The sequence below is a fragment of the Coregonus lavaretus genome (assembly GCF_964263955.1).
Source record: "Coregonus lavaretus genome assembly, chromosome: 7".
NCBI lineage: Eukaryota > Metazoa > Chordata > Actinopteri > Salmoniformes > Salmonidae > Coregonus > Coregonus lavaretus.
This window is the reverse complement of record NC_139994.1, coordinates 5,895,188-5,915,436: the sequence shown is the minus strand read 5'-3', so window position 1 is coordinate 5,915,436 and position 20,249 is coordinate 5,895,188. Positions and strand designations below refer to the sequence as shown.

Below are 20,249 nucleotides of genomic sequence, written 5' to 3'. Positions count from 1 at the left end.
AGCGGAGGATTGTGGGAAATAGCAGCACCATCATCTGGAAAACATTTTCTCCCTCTGGCGAAAAAATAATAGCTAACAAAAACACAAAGAAACCTCGACTTTCATAGCTCTCAAAATGTCTAAATTGGCGTTGTTCAATGTGTATATTACTGAACGGCTGACAGCGGCGGCTGTAGAGATAGTCGGAGTAGTAGAGAGAACAGTAACTGAGTACCAGGAGGAAATATCTCGTTCAAAGGAGGAGAACGAACGTCTTCGACGTCTGCTGGATGTCAACCCGCACAGAACAGGTTTGTGTTGATTTAACAGTACATCAATCGAATCAAGGATAGATAGTTAATGATGTAAAGACCCATTACTTGCTCTGTTGAACTTGAATGAGCAGTATTTGGGGATTTATTTCTCCAACAGTAACTAACTAGTTAGCTAAACATCTTGTAAACAAAACATTAGCTAATGTTATTGCATGTGTTAAAAAAGGACTATGGATAGTCCCTAGCACAGCGGTTCCCAAACTAGGGCCCCTTGTAAAATTCCAAAATCCTGGTAAAGAAAATAAATATATATACAGTGAGGAAAAAAAGAATTTGATCCCCTGCTGATTTTGTACGTTTGCCCACTGACAAAGAAATGATAAGTCTATAATTTTAATGGTAGGCTTATTTGAACAGTGAGAGACAGAATAACAACAACAAAATGTCAAAAATGTTATGAATTGATTTGCATTTTAATGAGGGAAATAAGTATTTGACCCCTCTCAATCAGAAAGATTTCTGGCTCCCAGGTGTCTTTTTATATAGGTAACGAGCTGAGATTAGGAGCACACTCTTAAAGGGAGTGCTCCTAATCTCAGTTTGTTACCTGTATAAAAGACACCTGTCCACAGAAGCAATCAATCAATCAGATTCCAAACTCTCCACCATGGCCAAGACCAAAGAGCTCTCCAAGGATGTCAGGGACAAGATTGTAGACCTACACAAGGCTGGAATGGGCTACAAGACCATCGCCAAGCAGCTTGGTGAGAAGGTGACAACAGTTGGTGCGATTATTCGCAAATGGAAGAAACACAAAATAACTGTCAATCTCCCTCGGCATGGGGCTCCATGCAAGATCTCACCTCGTGATCATGAGAACGGTGAGGAATCAACCCAGAACTACACGGGAGGATCTTGTCAATGATCTCAGGGCAGCTGGGACCATAGTCACCAAGATTACAATTGGTAACACACTACGCCGTGAAGGACTGAAATCCTGCAGCGCCCGCAAGGTCCCCCTGCTCAAGAAAGCACATATACAGGCCTGTCTGACGTTTGCCAATGAACATCTGAATGATTCAGAGGAGAACTGGGTGAAAGTGTTGTGGTCAGATGAGACCAAAATCGAGCTCTTTGTAATCAACTCAACTCGCCGTGTTTGAAGGAGGAGGAATGCTGTCTATGACCCCAAGAACACCATCTCCACCGTCAAACATGGAGATGGAAACATTATGCTTTGGGGGTGTTTTTCTGCTAAGGGGACAGGACAACTTCACCGCATCAAAGGGACGATGGACGGGGCCATGTACCGTCAAATCTTGGGTGAGAACCTCCTTCCCTCAGTCAGGGCATTGAAAATGGGTCGTGGATGGGTATTCCAGCATGACAATTACCCAAAACACACGGCCAAGGCAACAAAGGTGTGGCTCAAGAAGAAGCAAGGTCCTGGAGTGGCCTAGCCAGTCTCCAGACCTTAATCCCATAGAAAATCTGTGGAGGGAGCTGAAGGTTCGAGTTGCCAAACGTCAGCCTTGAAACCTTAATGACTTGGAGAAGATCTGCAAAGAGGAGTGGAACAAAATCCCTCCTGAGATGTGTGCAAACCTGGTGGCCAACTACAAGAAACGTCTGACCTCTGTGATTGCCAACAAGGGTTTTTCCACCAAGTACTAAGTCATGTTTTGCAGAGGGGTCAAATACTTATTTCCCTCATTAAAATGCAAATCAATTTATAACATTTTTGACATGCGTTTTTCTGGATTTTGTTGTTGTTATTCTGTCTCTCACTGTTCAAATAAACCTACCATTAAAGACTGATCATGTCTTTGTCAGTGGGCAAAAATACAAAATCAGCAGGGGATCAAATACTTTTATCCCTCACTGTATATTGTAAGATCATCTTGGTCACTCAAAATCATTAATGTGGCTAACCTTAAAAACCTAAATTCAACCAGAGCGCCCATAGATCGTGGGAAAAGGCTGTACTTGACCGTTGCACTTGAATCAGTTCCACCGTGAATGGCTAAGCCAGCTATGCAATGAAGCCACACACTATTGCACAGACTTTGATATTATTAAGGCAGCCCTCCGCACCTCTCTGATTCAGAGGGGTTGGGTTAAATGTGGAAGACACATTTCATTTGAATGCATTCAGTTAATTCAACTGACTAGGTATCCCCCTACCCTTTCCCTTACCTGCCGCAATTGATATGGTGAAAACAATGTGTAGGGAGGCAGAGGCACAGACATTCACATCAATACCTTTGTCAGATAACACTATGAAACTAAGAATTGATGCTATAGCTAGCGATCAAGAGGAAACTAAAATCAAATCAAATTTTATTTGTCACATACACGTGTTTAGCATATGTTATTGCGGGTGTAGCGAAATGCTTGTGCTTCTAGCTCCGACAGTGCAGTAATATCTAACAAGTAATATCTAACAATTTCACAACATATACCCTATACACACAAATCTAGTAAGGAATGGAATTTAAGAAAATATACATATGGACAAGCAATGACAGAGCGGCATTGGACTAAGATACAATAGAATATTATAGAATAGAATACAGTATATACATATGAGATGAGTAGTGCAAGATATGTAAACATTATAAAAGTAACTAGGGTTCCATTTCTTAAAGTGGCAAGTGATTTCAATAGGCAGCAGCAGCCTCTAATTTGCTAGTGATGGCTAATTAACAGTCTGATGGCCTTGAGATAGAAGCAGTTTTTCATTCTCTCGGTCCCAGCTTTGATGCACATGTACTGACCTCGCCTTCTGGATGATAGCGGGGTGAACAGGCAGTGGCTCGGTGGTTGATGTCCTTGATGATCTTTTTGGCCTTCCTGTAACATCGGGTGCTGTAGGTGTCTTGGAGGGCGGGTAGTTTGCCCCCGGTACTGCGTTCTGCAGACCGCACCACCCTCTGGAAAGCCCTGCGGTTGCGGGCGGTGCAGTTGACGTACCAGGCGGTGATACAGCCCGACAGGATGCTCTCAATTGTGCATCTGTAAAAGTTTGTGAGGGTTTTAGGTGCCAAGCCAAATTTCTTCAGCCTCCTGAGGTTGAAGAGGCTCTGTTGTGCCTTCTTCACCACACTGTCTGCGTGGGTGGACCATTTCAGTTTGTCAGTGATATGTACGCCAAGGAACTTGAAGCTTTCCACCTTCTCCACTGCGGTCCCGTCGATGTGGATAGGGGGGTGCACCCTCTGCTGTTTCCTGAAGTCCACAATCATCTCCTTTGTTTTGTTGACGTTAAGTGAGAGGTTATTTTCCTGGCACCACACTCCCAGATCCCTCACCTCCTACCTGTAAGCTGTCTCGTCATTGTTGGTAATCAAGCCTACTACTGTTGTGTCGTCTGCAAACATGATGATTGAGTTGGAGGCGTGCTTGGCCACGCAGTCATGGGTGAACAGGGAGTACAGGAGGGGGCTGAGCACGCACCCTTGTGGGGCCCCAGTGTTGAGTATCAGAGAAGTGGAGATGTTGTTTCCTACCTTCACCACCTGGGGGGCGGCCCGTCAGGAAGTCCAGGACCCAGTTGCACAGGGCAGGGTTCAGACCCAGGGCCTCGAGCTTAATGATGAGCTTGGAGGGTACTATAGTGTTGAATGCTGAACTCTGACTGAACGACTCAAACTACCCACCTTATGCTCTCCAAATGGATGTACGCTGTGAGGGCCGAGATGCATTTACTTTAGTTCTCTACATGTCGGGGGATGCTATTCAGGACATATTGTTCTGTCTCACGATTCCCGAGCATGAAACGGCACGGGATGTTCAGTGTGCTGCATCGCTATATTGACGAAAAACAGATTCCATGGGATCGAATGGTGGGTTTTTGCACAGATGGGGCTCCGTCTATCATGGGAAGGCGGGAAGGCCTCTGAACTCTAGTTATGATGGTGTCTCCCTCTGCCATATGGACACATTGTATGATACACCCACTGAGCTATAATGGATACACTGAGAGCAACTGGCTGCAAAAGAGCTGAGCGCAGAACTCTGAGATATGCAGCTGGTAACTTCGATTGTAAAACTACATCGCGCATGCCTGTTCACTAAACTATGTGGAGATATGGGATCAAAGCATGACAATGTTCTTTTTCACACTGAGGTTTGGTGGTTATCGAGGGGGAGTGTTGGAAAGAGTTTTCAAATTGAGAGAGGAACTGTTGTCATTCGCAATGGATGTAAAAAACAGTCTCTGACTTTCTGTATAATGAAAATAAAATGTCTCCTCGTCTCAGTAGCGTGTATTCATGATGCCAAGGGAAGCCAGACTTACCAAAACATTTACCAAGAAAAAAACATAACAATTTTCCTTCAATTCACAAGAGGCTGAATGTATCTCACAGGAGAAAGCATCTGAGTGAGTGAAACAGCGCCCCTCTGTCTCGTGTAGGCCATCTATCTGATGCTGTCTGATGTTGTCTGGTCCAAATTAGTATGAATGACATTGTTGCCGCCCGTAGCATTGAAGGCAAGGAAAGCCAGCGAGCATTTAGCCTCCCTTGATTAAAAACAAAAACAAAAAAAAGTATACATAATTAGCCAATCAGCGTTGAGCTAAACTTAGTGAGCTCAACTGTGAATGGTCCTGGCGCACCAAAATAAAGTGTCAAGGGAAGCCAGCTTGAATTTTGGTGTCACTCCCTATCAAATCCCATTGAGAGCATATGTAATTGACCGACAAAATTGAATTGTTGCATCTCGTGTTGTTGTCCTCTGGTGGCCAGCTAGTAGTCCCTTTCCTAAATTAGCCATGGATGGAGATAGGGATTTGGACTTGTGGTTTTACTTAATTCTCCGTACTGGCCAATGATTATAATGGCGATTCTGATCCAACCATTAATTCATACATTGTTGTGCCCCTGGCCTGAGAGGATGGAAGTTCAATATGTAGCTAGATGTAAAATCAAATCAAATAGTATTTGCCACATGCACCGAATACAACAGGCGTAGACATTACAGTGAAATGATTACGTACAAAACCTTAACCAACAATGCATTAAAAAAAAAAAAATGTTTAAGTGTTAAGTTAAACAAAATAAAAGCAAATAACTAAAGAGCAGCAGTAAAATAAAATAACAGTAGGGAGGCTATATACAGGGGGGGGGTACCGGTGCAGAGTCAATGTGCGGGGGCACCGGCTAGTCGAGGTAATTTAGGTAATATGTACATGTGGGTAGAGTTAAAGTGACTATGCATAAATAATAGACAAAGCAGCAGCAGCGTAAAAGAGGGGGGTGGGGGTGGGGGGGGCAGTGCAAATAGTCCGGGTAGCAATGATTAGCTGTTCAGGAGTCTTAAGGCTTGGGGGTAGAAGCTGTTGAGAAGCCTTTTGGACCTAGACTTGGCTCTCCGGTACCGCTTGCCGTGCGGTAGCAGAGAGAACAGTCTATGACTAGGGTGGCTGAAGTCTTTGACAATTTTGAGGGCCTTCCTCTGACACCGCCTGGTATAGAGGTCCTGGATGGCAGGAAGCTTGGCCCCAGTGATGTACTGGGCCGTACACACTACCCTCTGTAGTGCCTTGCGGTCGGAGGCCGAGTAGTTGCCATACCAGGTGGTGATGCAACCAGTTAGGATGCTCTCGATGGTGCAGCTGTATAACTTTTTGAGGATCTGAGGACCCATGCCAAATATTTTCAGTCTCCTGAGGGGGAATAGGCTTTGTCGTGCCCTCTTCACGACTGTCTTGGTGTGTTTGGACCATGATAGTTCTTCAGATAGCATTGAGAAGTACACCACAATGCAAAGCTGTCATCAAGGCAAAGGGTGGCTATTTGAAGATATATATATATATATATATATATATATATATATTTATTGTTTTGTTTAACACTTTTTTGGTTACTACATGATTCCATATGTGTTATTTTATAGTTTTGATGTCTTCACTATTATTCTACAATGTAAAAATAAAGAAAAACCCTTGAATGAGTAGTTGTTGTAAAACTTTTGACCGGTAGTGTTGAAGTCGGAAGTTTACATACACTTAGGTTGGATTCATTAAAACTCGTTTTTCAACCACTCCACACATTTCTTGTTAACAAACTATAGTTTTGGCATGACACAAGTAATTTTTCCAACAATTGTTTACAGACAGATTATTTCACTGTATCACAATTCCAGTGGGTCAGAGGTTTACAAACACTAAGTTGACTGTGCCTTTAAACAGCTTGGAAAATTCCAAAAAAAGATGTCATGGCTTTAAAAGCTTCTGATAGGCTAATTGACATCATTTGAGTCAATTGGAGGTGTACCTGTGGATGTATTTCAAGGCCTACCTTCAAACTCAGTGCCTCTTTGCTTGACATCATGGGAAAATCAAAAGAAATCAGCCAAGACCTCAGAAAAAAAATTGTCTGGTTCATCCTTGGGAGCAATTTCCAAACGCCTGAAGGTACCACATTCATTTGTACAAACAATAGTATGCAAGTATAAACACCATGGGACCACGCAGCTGTCATACCGCTCAGGAAGGAGACGCGTTCTGTCTCCTAGAGATGAACATACTTTGGTGTGAAAAGTGCAAATCAACAGCAAAGGACCTTGTGAAGATGCTGGAGGAAACGGGTACAAAAGTATCTATATCCACAGTAAAACGAGTCCTATATCGACATAACCTGAAAGGCCGCTCAGCAAGGAAGAAGCCACTGCTCCAAAACTGCCATAAAAAAGACTACGGTTTGCAACTGCACATGGGGGACAAAGATTGTACTTTTTGGAGAAATGTCCTCTGGTCTGATGAAACAAAAATAAAACTGTTTGGCCATAATGAACATCGTTATGTTTGGAGGAAAAAGGGGGACGCTTGCAAGCCGAAGAACACCATCCCAACCGTGAAGCAAAGGGGTGGCAGCATCATGTTGTGGGGGTGCTTTGCTGCAGGAGGGACTGGTGCACTTCACAAAAGATGGCATCATGAGGAAGGAAAATTATGTGGATATATTGAAGCAACATCTCAAGACATCAGTCAGGAAGTTAAAGCTTGGTCGCAAATGGGTCTTCCAAATGGACAATGACCCCAAGCATACTTCCAAAGTTGTGGCAAAATGGCTTAAGGACAACAAAGTCAAGGTATTGGAGTGGCCATCACAAATCCCTGACCTCAATCCTATAGAAAATTTGTGGGCAGAACTGAAAAAGTGTGTGTGAGCAAGGAGGCCTACAAACCTGACTCAGTTACACCAGCTCTGTCAGGAGGAATGGGCCAAAATTCACCCAATTTATTGTGGGAAGCTCGTGGAAGGCTACCCGAAACGTTTGACCCAAGTTAAACCATTTAAAGGCAATGCTACCAAATACTAATTGAGTGCTTGTAAACTTCTGACCCACTGGGAATGTGGTGAATGAAATAAAAGCTGAAATAAATAATTCTCTCTACTATTATTCTGACATTCACATTCTTAAAATAAAGTGGTGGACTAGGATTAAATGTCAGGAATTGTGAAAAAATAAGTTTAAATGTATTTGGCTAAGGTGTATTTATACTTCCGACTTCAACTGTATATACAGTGGGGAGAACAAGTATTTGATACACTGCCGATTTTGCAGGTTTTCCTACTTACAAAGCATGTAGAGGTCTGTAATTTATATCATAGGTACACTTCAACTGTGAGAGACAGAATCTAAAACAACAATCCAGAAAATCACATTGTATGATTTTTAAGTAATTAATTTGCATTTTATTGCATGACATAAGTATTTGATCATCAGAAAAGCAGAACTTAATATTTGGTACAGAAACCTTTGTTTGCAATTACAGAGATCATACGTTTCCTGTAGGTCTTCACCAGGTTTGCACACACTGCAGCAGGGATTTTGGCCCACTCCTCCATACAGACCTTCTCCAGATCCTTCAGGTTTCGGGGCTGTCGCTGGGCAATACGGACTTTCAGCTCCCTCCAAAGATTTTCTATTGGGTTCAGGTCTGGAGACTGGCTAGGCCACTCCAGGACCTTGAGATGCTTCTTACGGAGCCACTCCTTAGTTGCCCTGGCTGTGTGTTTCGAGTCGTTGTCATGTTGGAAGACCCAGCCACGACCCAGGAGGTTGTTGGCCAAGATCTCGCGATACATGGCCCCATCCATCCTCCCCTCAATACGGTGCAGTCGTCCTGTCCCCTTTGCAGAAAAGCATCCCCAAAGAATGATGTTTCCACCTCCATGCTTCACGGTTGGGATGGTGTTCTTGGGGTTGTACTCATCTTTCTTCCTCCAAACACGGCGAGTGGAGTTTATACCAAAAAGCTCTATTTTTGTCTCATCAGACCACATGACCTTCTCCCATTCCTCCTCTGGATCATCCAGATGGTCATTGGCAAACTTCAGACGGGCCTGGACATGCGCTGGCTTGAGCAGGGGGACCTTGCGTGCGCTGCAGGATTTTAATCCATGACGGCGTAGTGTGTTACTAATGGTTTTCTTTGAGACTGTGGTCCCAGCTCTCTTCAGGTCATTGACCAGGTCCTGCCGTGTAGTTCTGGGCTGATCCCTCACCTTCCTCATGATCATTGATGCCCCACGAGGTGAGATCTTGCATGGAGCCCCAGACCGAGGGTGATTGACCGTCATCTTGAACTTCTTCCATTTTCTAATAATTGCGCCAACAGTTGTTGCCTTCTCACCAAGCTGCTTGCCTATTGTCCTGTAGCCCATCCCAGCCTTGTGCAGGTATACAATTGTATCCCTGATGTCCTTTCACAGCTCTCTGGTCTTGGCCATTGTGGAGAGGTTGGAGTCTGTTTGATTGAGTGTGTGGACAGGTGTCTTTTATACAGGTAACGAGTTCAAACAGGTGCAGTTAATACAGGTAATGAGTGGAGAACAGGAGGGCTTCTTAAAGAAAAACTAACAGGTCTGTGAGAGCCGGAATTCTTACTGGTTGGTAGGTGATCAAATACTTATGTCATGCAATAAAATGCAAATTAATTACTTAAAAATCATACAATGTGATTTTCTGGATTTTTGTTTTAGATTCCATCTCTCACAGTTGAAGTGTACCTATGATAAAAATTACAAACCTCTACATGCTTTGTAAGTAGGGAAACCTGCAAAATCGGCAGTGTATCAAGTACTTGTTCTCCCCACTGTATATGCATTCACACTACACACACACACACACACTCATCACAACTGCTGCTACCAGACTCTTATTATGATTGCTAAATACTGCACAATTTAAACAATCCCTCTTTCCCCAAAACACGTGTACATATTGGACTATAAATTGTGCCTTCCTGTATTATACTTATGCTAAAATGTTTATTCTATTCTACTGAGCCCTTTACTTTATGTTCGTATTCTTGTCTTTTATTATTTATTGTTGTTGTTGCATTGTCGAAGGAACCTGCAAGTAAGAATTTAGTTGGACAGTGTATACCATGTGTATCCCGAACATACGACAAATAAAATACTTGAAATTTTTATAAAACAACGATTTAATTACCGTTTTTATGAGTGCGCCCCATAAAAAAGATGTACCGGTAGCCTACACACTTTTCACGCGTGTAGCGTGTTATTATCGGTCAATCAAAGCAGCACTACCATCAAAGGCTCTTTATAAATCAATGCAAAATGGAATTGGCTAAATTAGAAGGAGTATGCGACAATGATCAACCAACAGGTAGGCTGTTGTTTAATATGAATGGAGTTGTTGAAGATGGGGAGCGTAGCAAAATAACCTAAATTAGCCTTTCTAGCTAGATAGCTGGCTAGCGTAGCTAGCTTCTTTACATCAATTTGATGCATTGAATACCAGATGAGATGATGGATACAGTGCCTTCAGAAAATATTCACAGCACTTGACATTTTCCACATTGTGTTGTTACAGCCTGAATTTCAAATTAATTAAATTGAGATTTTGTGTCACATTTTTACAAGTTAATCACTGAAAAGCTGAAATGTCTTGAGTCAATAAGTATTCAAGCCCTTTGTTATGGCAAGCCTAAATAAGTTCAGGAGTAAAGATGTGCTTAACAAGTCCCATAATAAGTTGCATGGACTCACTCTGTGTGCAATAATTGTGTTTAACATTGTTTTTATGACTACCTCATCTTTGTACCCCACACATAGTTATCTGTAAGGTCCCTCAGTCGAGCAGTGAATTTCAAACACAGATTAAACCACAAACACCAGGGAGGTTTTCTAATGCCTAACAAAGAAGGGCATCTATTGGTAGGTGGGTAAAAATTTAAAAAAAGCAGATATTGAATATCCCTTTGAGAATGGTGAAGTTATTAATTACTTTGGATTGTGTATCAATACACCCAGTCACTACAAAGATATAGGCGTCCTTCCTAACTCTGTTGCCGGAGAGGAAGGAAACCGCTCAGAGATTTCACCATGAGGCCAATAGTGACTTTAAAATAGTTAGAGTTTAATGTGTGTGATAGGAGAAAACTGAGGATGGATCAACAACATTGTAGTTACTCCACAATACTAACTTAAATGACAGAGTGAAAAGAAGGAAGCCTGTACAGAATACAAATATTCCAAAACATGCATCCTGTTTGCAATAAGGCACTAAAGTAAAACTGCTAAAACTGTACTTTATGTTCTGAATACAAAGTATTATGTTTGGGGCAAATCCAACACATCACTGAGTACCACTTCATATTTTCAAGCATGGTGGTGGTTGCATCATGTTATGGGTATGCTTGTTATCGGCAAGGACTAGGGAGTTTTTTAGGATAAAAATTTACAGAATAGAGCTAAGCACAGGCAAAATCCTAGAGGAAAACCTGGTTGAGTCTGCTTTCCAACAGACACTGGGAGACAAATTCACCTTTCAGCAGGACAATAACCTAAAACACAAGGCCAAATATACACCGGAGTTGCTTACGAAGACGACATTGAATTTTCCTGAGTGGCGTAGTTACAGTTCTGACTTAAATCAGCTTGAAAATCTATGGCAAGACTTGAAAATGGCTGTCAAGCATTGATCAACAACCAACTTGAAAGAGCTTGAAGAATTGTTTTAATAATAATGTGCAATCCAGGTGTGCAAAGCTCTTAGAGACTTACCCAGAAAGAATCACAGATGTAATCGCTGCCAAAGGTGATTCCCCAGCTCCTCTCCCGCCCCTCCTTCACCCTTCTGTACTGAAACAACAAGAAAATTGCACCCCATTGAAGTAAAAAAATAAAATAATACATGATATTATTAGAATAGTGAAATCATTTCAAATGCCCATCAGTAACGGTTACATACATCTTTTTTGTTGTTGCTATGACTGTGATATGGGCATTTCCATCAAAAAGGAACCATGAGCACCAACGTGTGAAATTAGGCATAAGTAAATGCTTTGATTTCTGGATAAACAGATGGAAAAGGGATCTTAGAAAACATCTGCCAGAAAAAGTCTTACAAGCAATGTTCCCTCCAATTTTGGGGGGGGGCACTGAGCTAATTTTAGGTCTTGTGAGCGGAAACTTGAACATTGTGAGAATTTTGTGCAACTTGCGGAGAGCCTTTACAGTGAACACTGAGTCTGTACCCTTACAGTTTTAAACAGTTGCCAATAGGCTATTGTGGCTATTTGAGCGTAATGTAGGCCTACCAAAAACTACCATAACATTTTCACATGGAAATAGCTTTTGATTTCTATGATATAGCCTACTGTAGCCTATGTGGTGTTCAATACAGGCCTACACTGCATTAGACTTTTAAAGACGTTTTTACATTATAAAGGGCTTGACATTTAATTAACAATTGTTTTACTTGGTCTGTAACACAATGGGCCAAATAGGTGACTGTAAATTGCATTGTGTTGTATGATGCAAGAAACCACTTTACAAAATAAAATTAATTATTATTACCATACAGAGAATTAGACAGTGTAGGCTACCCTTCTGCCTATTGGCTTATTTGCATATTCAAGCCTGTCTCAAAATACAACACTGCCCCTTTAATTAAGACTAGGGTTGTGGCTGTCATGACATTTTGTCAGCTGATGATTGTCACGCAAATAACTGCCGTTAATTAACATAAACACATTTAGCATCTCCTGTCTTCCAAGCATAGCCTAAAAGCCACTGATGCTGACCTTTGGAACATCTACATTTTAAAAAGTCAAATAAGTCCATGTAATATAGCCTACACCTTCACAATAAATCCATTATTTATTTTAGACAGGTCTAAAGAAATATGATTTGAAGAAAATGTAGTCTATTTCATTAGAACAGAATAGCATACTCAGAGTTGTCCTTATGTTAGGTCCTGATCTGGCTATGCCATATGGCTGTGAGCTACACTAGTTCATTTAGCAGACAAGATTTGCTTAGAATTCCGTAGCATTATTTTATATTATTTTATAGTATGAAGAATACAATTGAACATAGCTGAATAAAATAGAAATGATATTTTCTCCACACGATTTGAGGGAGTGTGCACATGCGGCTGTTCTGTGTTGAACGGTTAACAAAGAAACAGGTACTCCTACAGTGCATTCGGAAAGTATTAGACCAGTTGACTTTTTCCACATTTTGTTACGTTACAGCCTTATTCGAAAATGGATTGAATTGTTTTTTCCCCCCTCATCAATCTACACACAATACCCCATAATGACAAAGCAAAAACAGGTTTTTAGATTTTTTTTGCAAAAAAACGAACAAATGAAATATCACATTTACATAAGTATTCAGACCCTTTACTCAGTACTTTGTTGAAGCACCTTTGGCAGCGATTACAGCCTCGAGTCTTCATGGGTATGATGCTACAAGCTTGGCACACCTGTATTTGGGGAGTTTCTCCCATTCTTATCTGCAGATCCTCTCAAGCTCTTTCAGGTTGGACGGGGAGCGTTGCTGCACAGCTATTTTCAGGTCTCTCCAGGGATGTTCGATCGAGTTCAAGTCCGGGCTCTGGCTGGGCCACTCAAGAACATTCAGAGACTTGTCCCGAAGCCACTCCTGCGATGTCTTGGCTGTGTACATAGGGTCGTTGTCCTTTTGGAAGGTGAACCTTCACCCCAGTCTGAGGTCCTGAGTGCTCTGGAGCAGGTTTTCATCAAGGATCTCTCTGTACTTTGCTCAGTTCATCTTTCCTGCGATCCTGACTAGTCTCCCAGTCCCTGCTGCTGAAAGACATCCCTACAGCATGATGCTGCCACCACCATGTTTCAATCTGGAGCTCTGTCAGAGTTACCATCAGGTTCTTGGTCACCTCCCTGACCAAGGCCCTTCTCCCCCGATTGCTCAGTTTGGCCGGGCAGCCAGCTCTGGGAAGAGTCTCGGTGGTTCCTAACTTATTCCATTTAAGAATGATGGAGGCCACTGTTATTTTGGGGACCTGCAATGCTGCAGAAATGTTTTGGTACCCTTCCCCAGATCTGTGCCTCAACACAATCCTGTCTCGGAGCTCTACGTACAATTTCTTCGACCTCATGGCTTGGTTTTTTCTCTGATATGCACTGTCAACTGTGAGAGCTTATATAGACAGGTGTGTACCACAGGTGGACTCCAATCAAGTTGTAGAAACATCAAGGATTATCAATGGAAACAGGATGCACCTGAGCTCAATTTCGAGTCTTATAGCAAAGGGTCTGAATAATTATGTAAATAAGGTATTTTTTTATTTTATTTTTATAAATTAGCAAACATTTCAAAAAAACTGTTTTCGCTTTGTCATTATGGGGTATTGTGTGTAGATTAATGAGACATGTTTTATTTAATCCATTTTGGGCTATATGTTTTGATTTTTAATACATTCTAAGGCTGCATTATGCGACTAATGATGATTTGAAAAAAGTTGCATGATGGGCATGAGCTCTGCTTAGTTTTTTGCGCAGGCTGTACACACTTAATCAGTCTCTCATTCACAATTTGACAAGCACTTGATAATCTCTCGCTCTCTTCAATTTAAGGGCTTTATTGGCATTTGAAACATGTTTACATTGCCAAAGCAAGTGAAATAGATAATAATAAACAAAAGTAAAATAGAAAATGTACAGTAAACATTACACTCACACAAGTTCCAAAAGAATAAAGACATTTCAAATGTCATGTCTATATACAGTGTTATAATGATGTGCAAATAGTTAAAATACAAAAGGAGAATAAATAAATATAGGTTGTACAGTGAGGGAAAAAAGTATTTGATCCCCTGCTGATTTTGTACGTTTGCCCACTGACAAAGAAATGATCAGTCTATAATTTTAATGGTAGGTTTATTTGAACAGTGAGAGACAGAATAACAAACAAAAAATCCAGAAAAACGCATGTCAAAAATGTTATAAATTGATTTGCATTTTAATGAGGGAAATAAGTATTTGACCCCCTCTCAATCAGAAAGATTTCTGGCTCCCAGGTGTCTTTTATACAGGTAACGAGCTGAGATTAGGAGCACACTCTTAAAGGGAGTGCTCCTAATCTCAGCTTGTTACCTGTATAAAAGACACCTGTCCACAGAAGCAATCAATCAATCAGATTCCAAACTCTCCACCATGGCCAAGACCAAAGAGCTCTCCAAGGATGTCAGGGACAAGATTGTAGACCTACACAAGGCTGGAATGGGCTACAAGACCATCGCCAAGCAGCTTGGTGAGAAGGTGACAACAGTTGGTACGATTATTCGCAAATGGAAGAAACACAAAATAACTGTCAATCTCCCTCGGCCTGGGGCTCCATGCAAGATCTCACCTCGTGGAGTTGCAATGATCATGAGAACGGTGAGGAATCAGCCCAGAACTACACGGGAGGATCTTGTCAATGATCTCAAGGCAGCTAGGACCATAGACACCAAGAAAACAATTGGTAACACACTACGCCGTGAAGGACTGAAATCCAGCAGCGCCCGCAAGGTCCCCCTGCTCAAGAAAGCACATATACAGGCCCATCTGAAGTTTGCCAATGAACATCTGAATGATTCAGAGGAGAACTGGGTGAAAGTGTTGTGGTCAGATGAGACCAAAATCGAGCTCTTTGGCATCAACTCAACTCGCCGTGTTTGGAGGAGGAGGAATGCTGCCTATGACCCCAAGAACACCATCCCCACCGTCAAACATGGAGGTGGAAACATTATGCTTTGGGGGTGTTTTTCTGCTAAGGGGACAGGACAATTTCACCGCATCAAAGGGACGATGGACGGGGCCATGTACCGTCAAATCTTGGGTGAGAACCTCCTTTCCTCAGCCAGGGCATTGAAAATGGGTCATGGATGGGTATTCCAGCATGACAATGACCCAAAACACACGGCCAATGCAACAAAGGAGTGGCTCAAGAAGAAGCACATTAAGGTCCTGGAGTGGCCTAGCCAGTCTCCAGACCTTAATCCATAGAAAATCTGTGGAGGGAGCTGAAGGTTCGAGTTGCCAAACGTCAGGCTCGAAACCTTAATGACTTGGAGAAGATCTGCAAAGAGGAGTGGTACAAAATCCCTCCTGAGATGTGTGCAAACCTGGTGGCCAACTACAAGAAACGTCTGACCTCTGTGATTGCCAACAAGGGTTTTTCCACCAAGTACTAAGTCATGTTTTGCAGAGGGGTCAAATACTTATTTCCCTCATTAAAATGCAAATCAATTCATAACATTTTTGACATGCATTTTTCTGGATTTTTTGTTTGTTGTTATTCTGTCTCTCACTGTTCAAATAAACCTACCATTAAAAATATAGACTGATCATGTCTTTGTCAGTGGGCAAACGTACAAAATCACCAGGAGATCAAATACTTCTTTCCCTCACTGTATTTAAAATTGTGTTTGTTCACTGGTTGCCCTTTTCTTGTGCCAACAGGTCAACAAATCTTGCTGCTGTGATGCACACTGTGGTATTTCATAGCTATCATGTTGAATAATGTAAGGGAGAGAGACATTCTGACAACAAAGTCACCGGTCGAGCATTGAGTCCGAATCAAGTCCGAGTCCTGGAATCGAGTACCAACAACACTGGATAGGCATATGTTATTTACATAAAAAACGTTCAAATATGTATTGATCACTTATTTACCCCTTTCCCTCCTTTTTTTCTAGACCCCCAGCAGCTCACGGTCTCTGCAGAGGAGGTTCCCCCTGAGCGGCAACACTGTGAGCAGGAGTGGAGCCCCACTCTGGAGCAGGACCCAGAGCCTACACAGATTAAAGATGAACAAGAGGAAATCGGGACCAATCAGGAGGCAGAGCAGCTTGAAGGGCTGGAGTCTGATACCAACGACTCCATAAACACTGTCTGTGAGGAACGAGACACTAACCCACCTTACCCACCTCCTCCAATGGTTTTCTCAAGCCAAACTTCCGAGAGCGGACAGGGAGATGTGTTATGCATCCGCATTCCTGAAGAGATCAAAACTGAGCCTGATGGAGAGGACTACATGGTATCAGAAGCAACCAGTGCCTCTCAGTCCCTCTCAGAAGGATATCCAGGCTGTTCTGCAGCTCAGAGTGAAAACAGTGGAAGTGGCAATGAGGTGGAGAGCGGGGGACTACCGTCAGGATCAAAGCCACTGAAATCACTCAGAAAACAGGCAAAGAAAAGACTAAGCTCCCATACCTCTGCTGGAGGCAGGGTGACCACAAATGCTTCTCCTCCTTATTGTTGCAAGTTGTGTGGAAGTACGTTTGTGTACATTGGTCCTTTAGTTAACCATGTGAAAAATGTGCACACAAAGCTTACTGCAGAATACCGTTGTGGTGTGTGCGAAGAAGTCTTTGAATCCATAGCAAGTCTGACAGAGCACCTGCAAACCCACATTAAAGCAACACGCACTTGTAATGTTTGTGGCAAATGTTTCCCTAGTGATTCTAGTATGAGGACACACATGGTAACTCACACAGGAGAGAAACAGTATCAATGTAAAGAATGTGGAAAATGCTTCAAAAATAAGGGATATATGCACTTGCATATGAGGCGTCACACGGGGGAGACACCATTTTGGTGCAAAGATTGTGGCGAAAGTTTCACTTGTAAGGGATACTTGAAAACACATATGAAGTTCCACACAAGTGAGGAACCACAGCCCACACTGATTAATGATAAACAACAGGAACTTGGGACCAGACAGGAGGAAGACCAGCTTGGAGGACTGGAGTCAGATACCAAAGACTCCATATTCACCATCTGTGAGGAAAGTGACTGTGATCCAATGGATTTCTCAAGCCAAACTTCCGAGAGCGGACAGGGAGATGTGTTATGCATCCGCATTCCTGAAGAGATCAAAACTGAGCCTGATGGAGAGGACTACACGGTATCAGAAGCAACCAGTGCCTCTCAGTCCCTCTCAGAAGGATATCCAGGCTGTTCTGCAGCTCAGAGTGAAAACAGTGGAAGTGGCAATGAGGTGGAGAGCGGGGGACTACCGTCAGGATCAAAGCCACTGAAATCACCCAGAAAATGGGCAAGCACCCATAACCGTGCTAGAGGCAAGGTGACCACAAATGCTTCTCCTTATTGTTGCAAGTTGTGTGGGAGTACGTTTGTGTACATTGGTCCTTTAGTTAACCATGTGAAAAATGTGCACACAAAGCATACGAAAATGTGTGGTGTGTGCGAAGAAGTCTTTGAGTCCATAGCAAGTCTGACAGAGCACCTCCAATCCCACATTAAAGCAACACGCACTTGTAATGTTTGTGGCAAATGTTTCCCTAGTGATGCTAATCTGAGAACACACATGGTGTCTCACACAGGGGAGAAACATTATCAATGTAAAGAATGTGGGAAAAGCTTCAAAACTAAGGCATATATGAAATTGCACATGAGACTTCATACGGGGGAGAAACCATTTCAGTGCAAAGAATGTGGAGAAAGTTTCACTTGTAATGGATACTTGAGAGCACATATGAAGTTCCACACAGGGGAGAAATCATATCGGTGTAAGGACTGTGGGCAAGACTTCGACCAGAAGGAACAACTGGAAACGCACATGTGGACTCACCAAGGTGAGAAACCACATGGTTGCAAAGTGTGTCCGAAAAGCTTCAAGCGCAAGGAAGAACTGACCAGACACACAGCGGTTCACACAGGAGAGAGACCTTTCAAGTGCACTGTGTGTGGACATTGCTTTGCCACCCCAGGCAACCTGACACAACACCTGACCACTCACTCTGGAGAGAAACCGTATCACTGCAAACTCTGCAGCAGATGCTTTAGAAACAATCCACTACTTAAAAGTCACCTGAGGAATCGTCACAAATGTTATGACAGTGCCATATTGTCAGAAGATTACTTAAATTCATTCATATGATGTGGGAGTGCCCTGCAGTTAAATGCTTCTAGGACAAAATTCTTTTAAAAATGAATGAATGTAAATATTCAATGTTTTGCATCTACTATGTTACTTAACTACGATAGCTCCTTGAATCTCTCAATCATAGACTATTAATGCTGGCAGGCAGCACTACCGCAAAAAAATATGTTGGCTCTTAGAAGAAAGTCACCTCACTCTCGCAATTCGCCAATGGATACAGTTACTATTAGAAGTTATAACATTAGAATTATCAGCAGCGAAAATGAACGGTGCTAGTCAAGGAACAATTGAGGGCTGGAAAAATATACTTGACTCTGTAAAGAATAATCTCAGCTAAAGCCCAACACATGCAAACAAACTATAAGGTCCAATATATACATACAAAAAAATATATAAATGTTTTCCTCTTTTTTACTTTCTTTTGCTTTCAGGCCCACAGGGAAGGGGTTGTATGGTGGGGGGGGGGTGGATAACATGAGGTGCGTTCAGTTCGCTTGAGCGTTTGCTACGTTGCGAAACGGTTTGTACTGAACGACATGTTTCTCCAAAACGTTCTTGAACAGATTATGAGGTACATTTGCTCCCGTTCGGTGGGTGTGGCTTGAAGCAATGAGTGACTTATTTAAAGGGCAGCAGCCATGCAAACAACGTTCCCCAATGCACACCCCTCTCCGTTGTTCAACTGGTCGATCAGTACAGCACCGTTTCCTATCAATTGAATGTAAAAACGTACTGAACGCAGCCCTGGTTTCAGTGTTGATTATTACTTAAACTCTGAAATATTATCAAAAGGATCAATACTTTGTAGTTATGTACCTTTTTGTAGGTTTATTTTATTGTAGCAGCCCACAGGTAAAACAAGTGTGTGAAATAATGAATAGATAATGATGAAATAATGAATAGATAATGATGAAATATTGTACCTGGTGGTGCATTAGAATGTACAGTAGAATTAATACAACAATGTAGTATTTGCTCTCATTCTCTTCTCTGTCAGGCTGTCTTCTTCCAAAGTTATTACATTTACATTTTAGCAGATGTAAATGTTATGTTATGAATGCTGATCTGCTTTTTACTATTAAATAAAGGCCTTCTATATAAATTCCCATGTGAGTACCCTATTTTCACTTTTGTGAAAGACAATAACACATTGTAACTTTAAAAACTGTCCCTGTACATTGTGTCACTACAAAAAGGGGGTTCGGGGGGGTGTAAACTCTTGTTTCTGATATTATATGGGTGCTACAGAGTAGAATGAACCTTCCTTTTATTGAGATAAAATGTACAAATATAATTTTTTACAGTCCATTAGGAGTACACACACAAAAACATTTAAAATGTAGACTCGGCGAAATGACGTTACCACAAGCCTCACCACAGATATTACAATGAGCGAGATGCACGACTTCGCTTGCACACGTGTCACACACAGTATGTGCACGGGTTCGCTTCTCGCTTTTACTGGTAGGCTAGCCACTGGACCAAAACAGTGCAGAGAAGTTGAGCGTTACGCTTCAACGCTCTTAGCCCTAGTTCAAACACCTCACCAAACAAACAAAAACATACCTTTCTATTTGGAAGAGCTTGGTTAGAGCGCCGTCTGAAACCTTTAGTTAGGTGCACCTCCTCTGAGTTTTGAAGATAGTTCTGCAGTCTCTGCCGCTCTTTCGGTGCAGTGCTTGTGAAGCAGGCATCTGTTTCATGCAGGGCGCCAGAGCAGTTCTTCCCAACACCAACAAGGAACGGTTGTATGAAACCAATCGGTACGCCCCATGGTGGATTCGAACTTTCACCG

The 20,249-nt window shown here is 42.2% G+C and overlaps 1 protein-coding gene across 1 annotated transcript; it reads left to right on the top strand.

The window, feature by feature from the left end:
• The first annotated feature begins 23 nt into the window (after positions 1 to 23).
• Positions 24 to 19,536, top strand: LOC311132958 (uncharacterized protein). Its single transcript, XM_084166351.1, has 2 exons — positions 24 to 290; positions 16,245 to 19,536. Exons 1-2 carry the CDS (start codon positions 116 to 118, stop codon positions 18,449 to 18,451), a joined length of 2,382 nt encoding a protein of 793 aa, XP_084022477.1. The 5' UTR covers positions 24 to 115; the 3' UTR covers positions 18,452 to 19,536.
• The last annotated feature ends 713 nt before the right edge of the window (positions 19,537 to 20,249 follow it).

Excerpts from the sequence above, each read along its gene's own strand:
- LOC311132958 (XM_084166351.1), top strand. The coding sequence starts at position 116 with ATGTCTAAATTGGCGTTGTTCAATGTGTATATTACTGAACGGCTGACA. Across the intron at positions 291-16,244 it reads TGTCAACCCGCACAGAACAG|ACCCCCAGCAGCTCACGGTC; the intron begins GTTTGTGTTGAT and ends CTTTTTTTCTAG.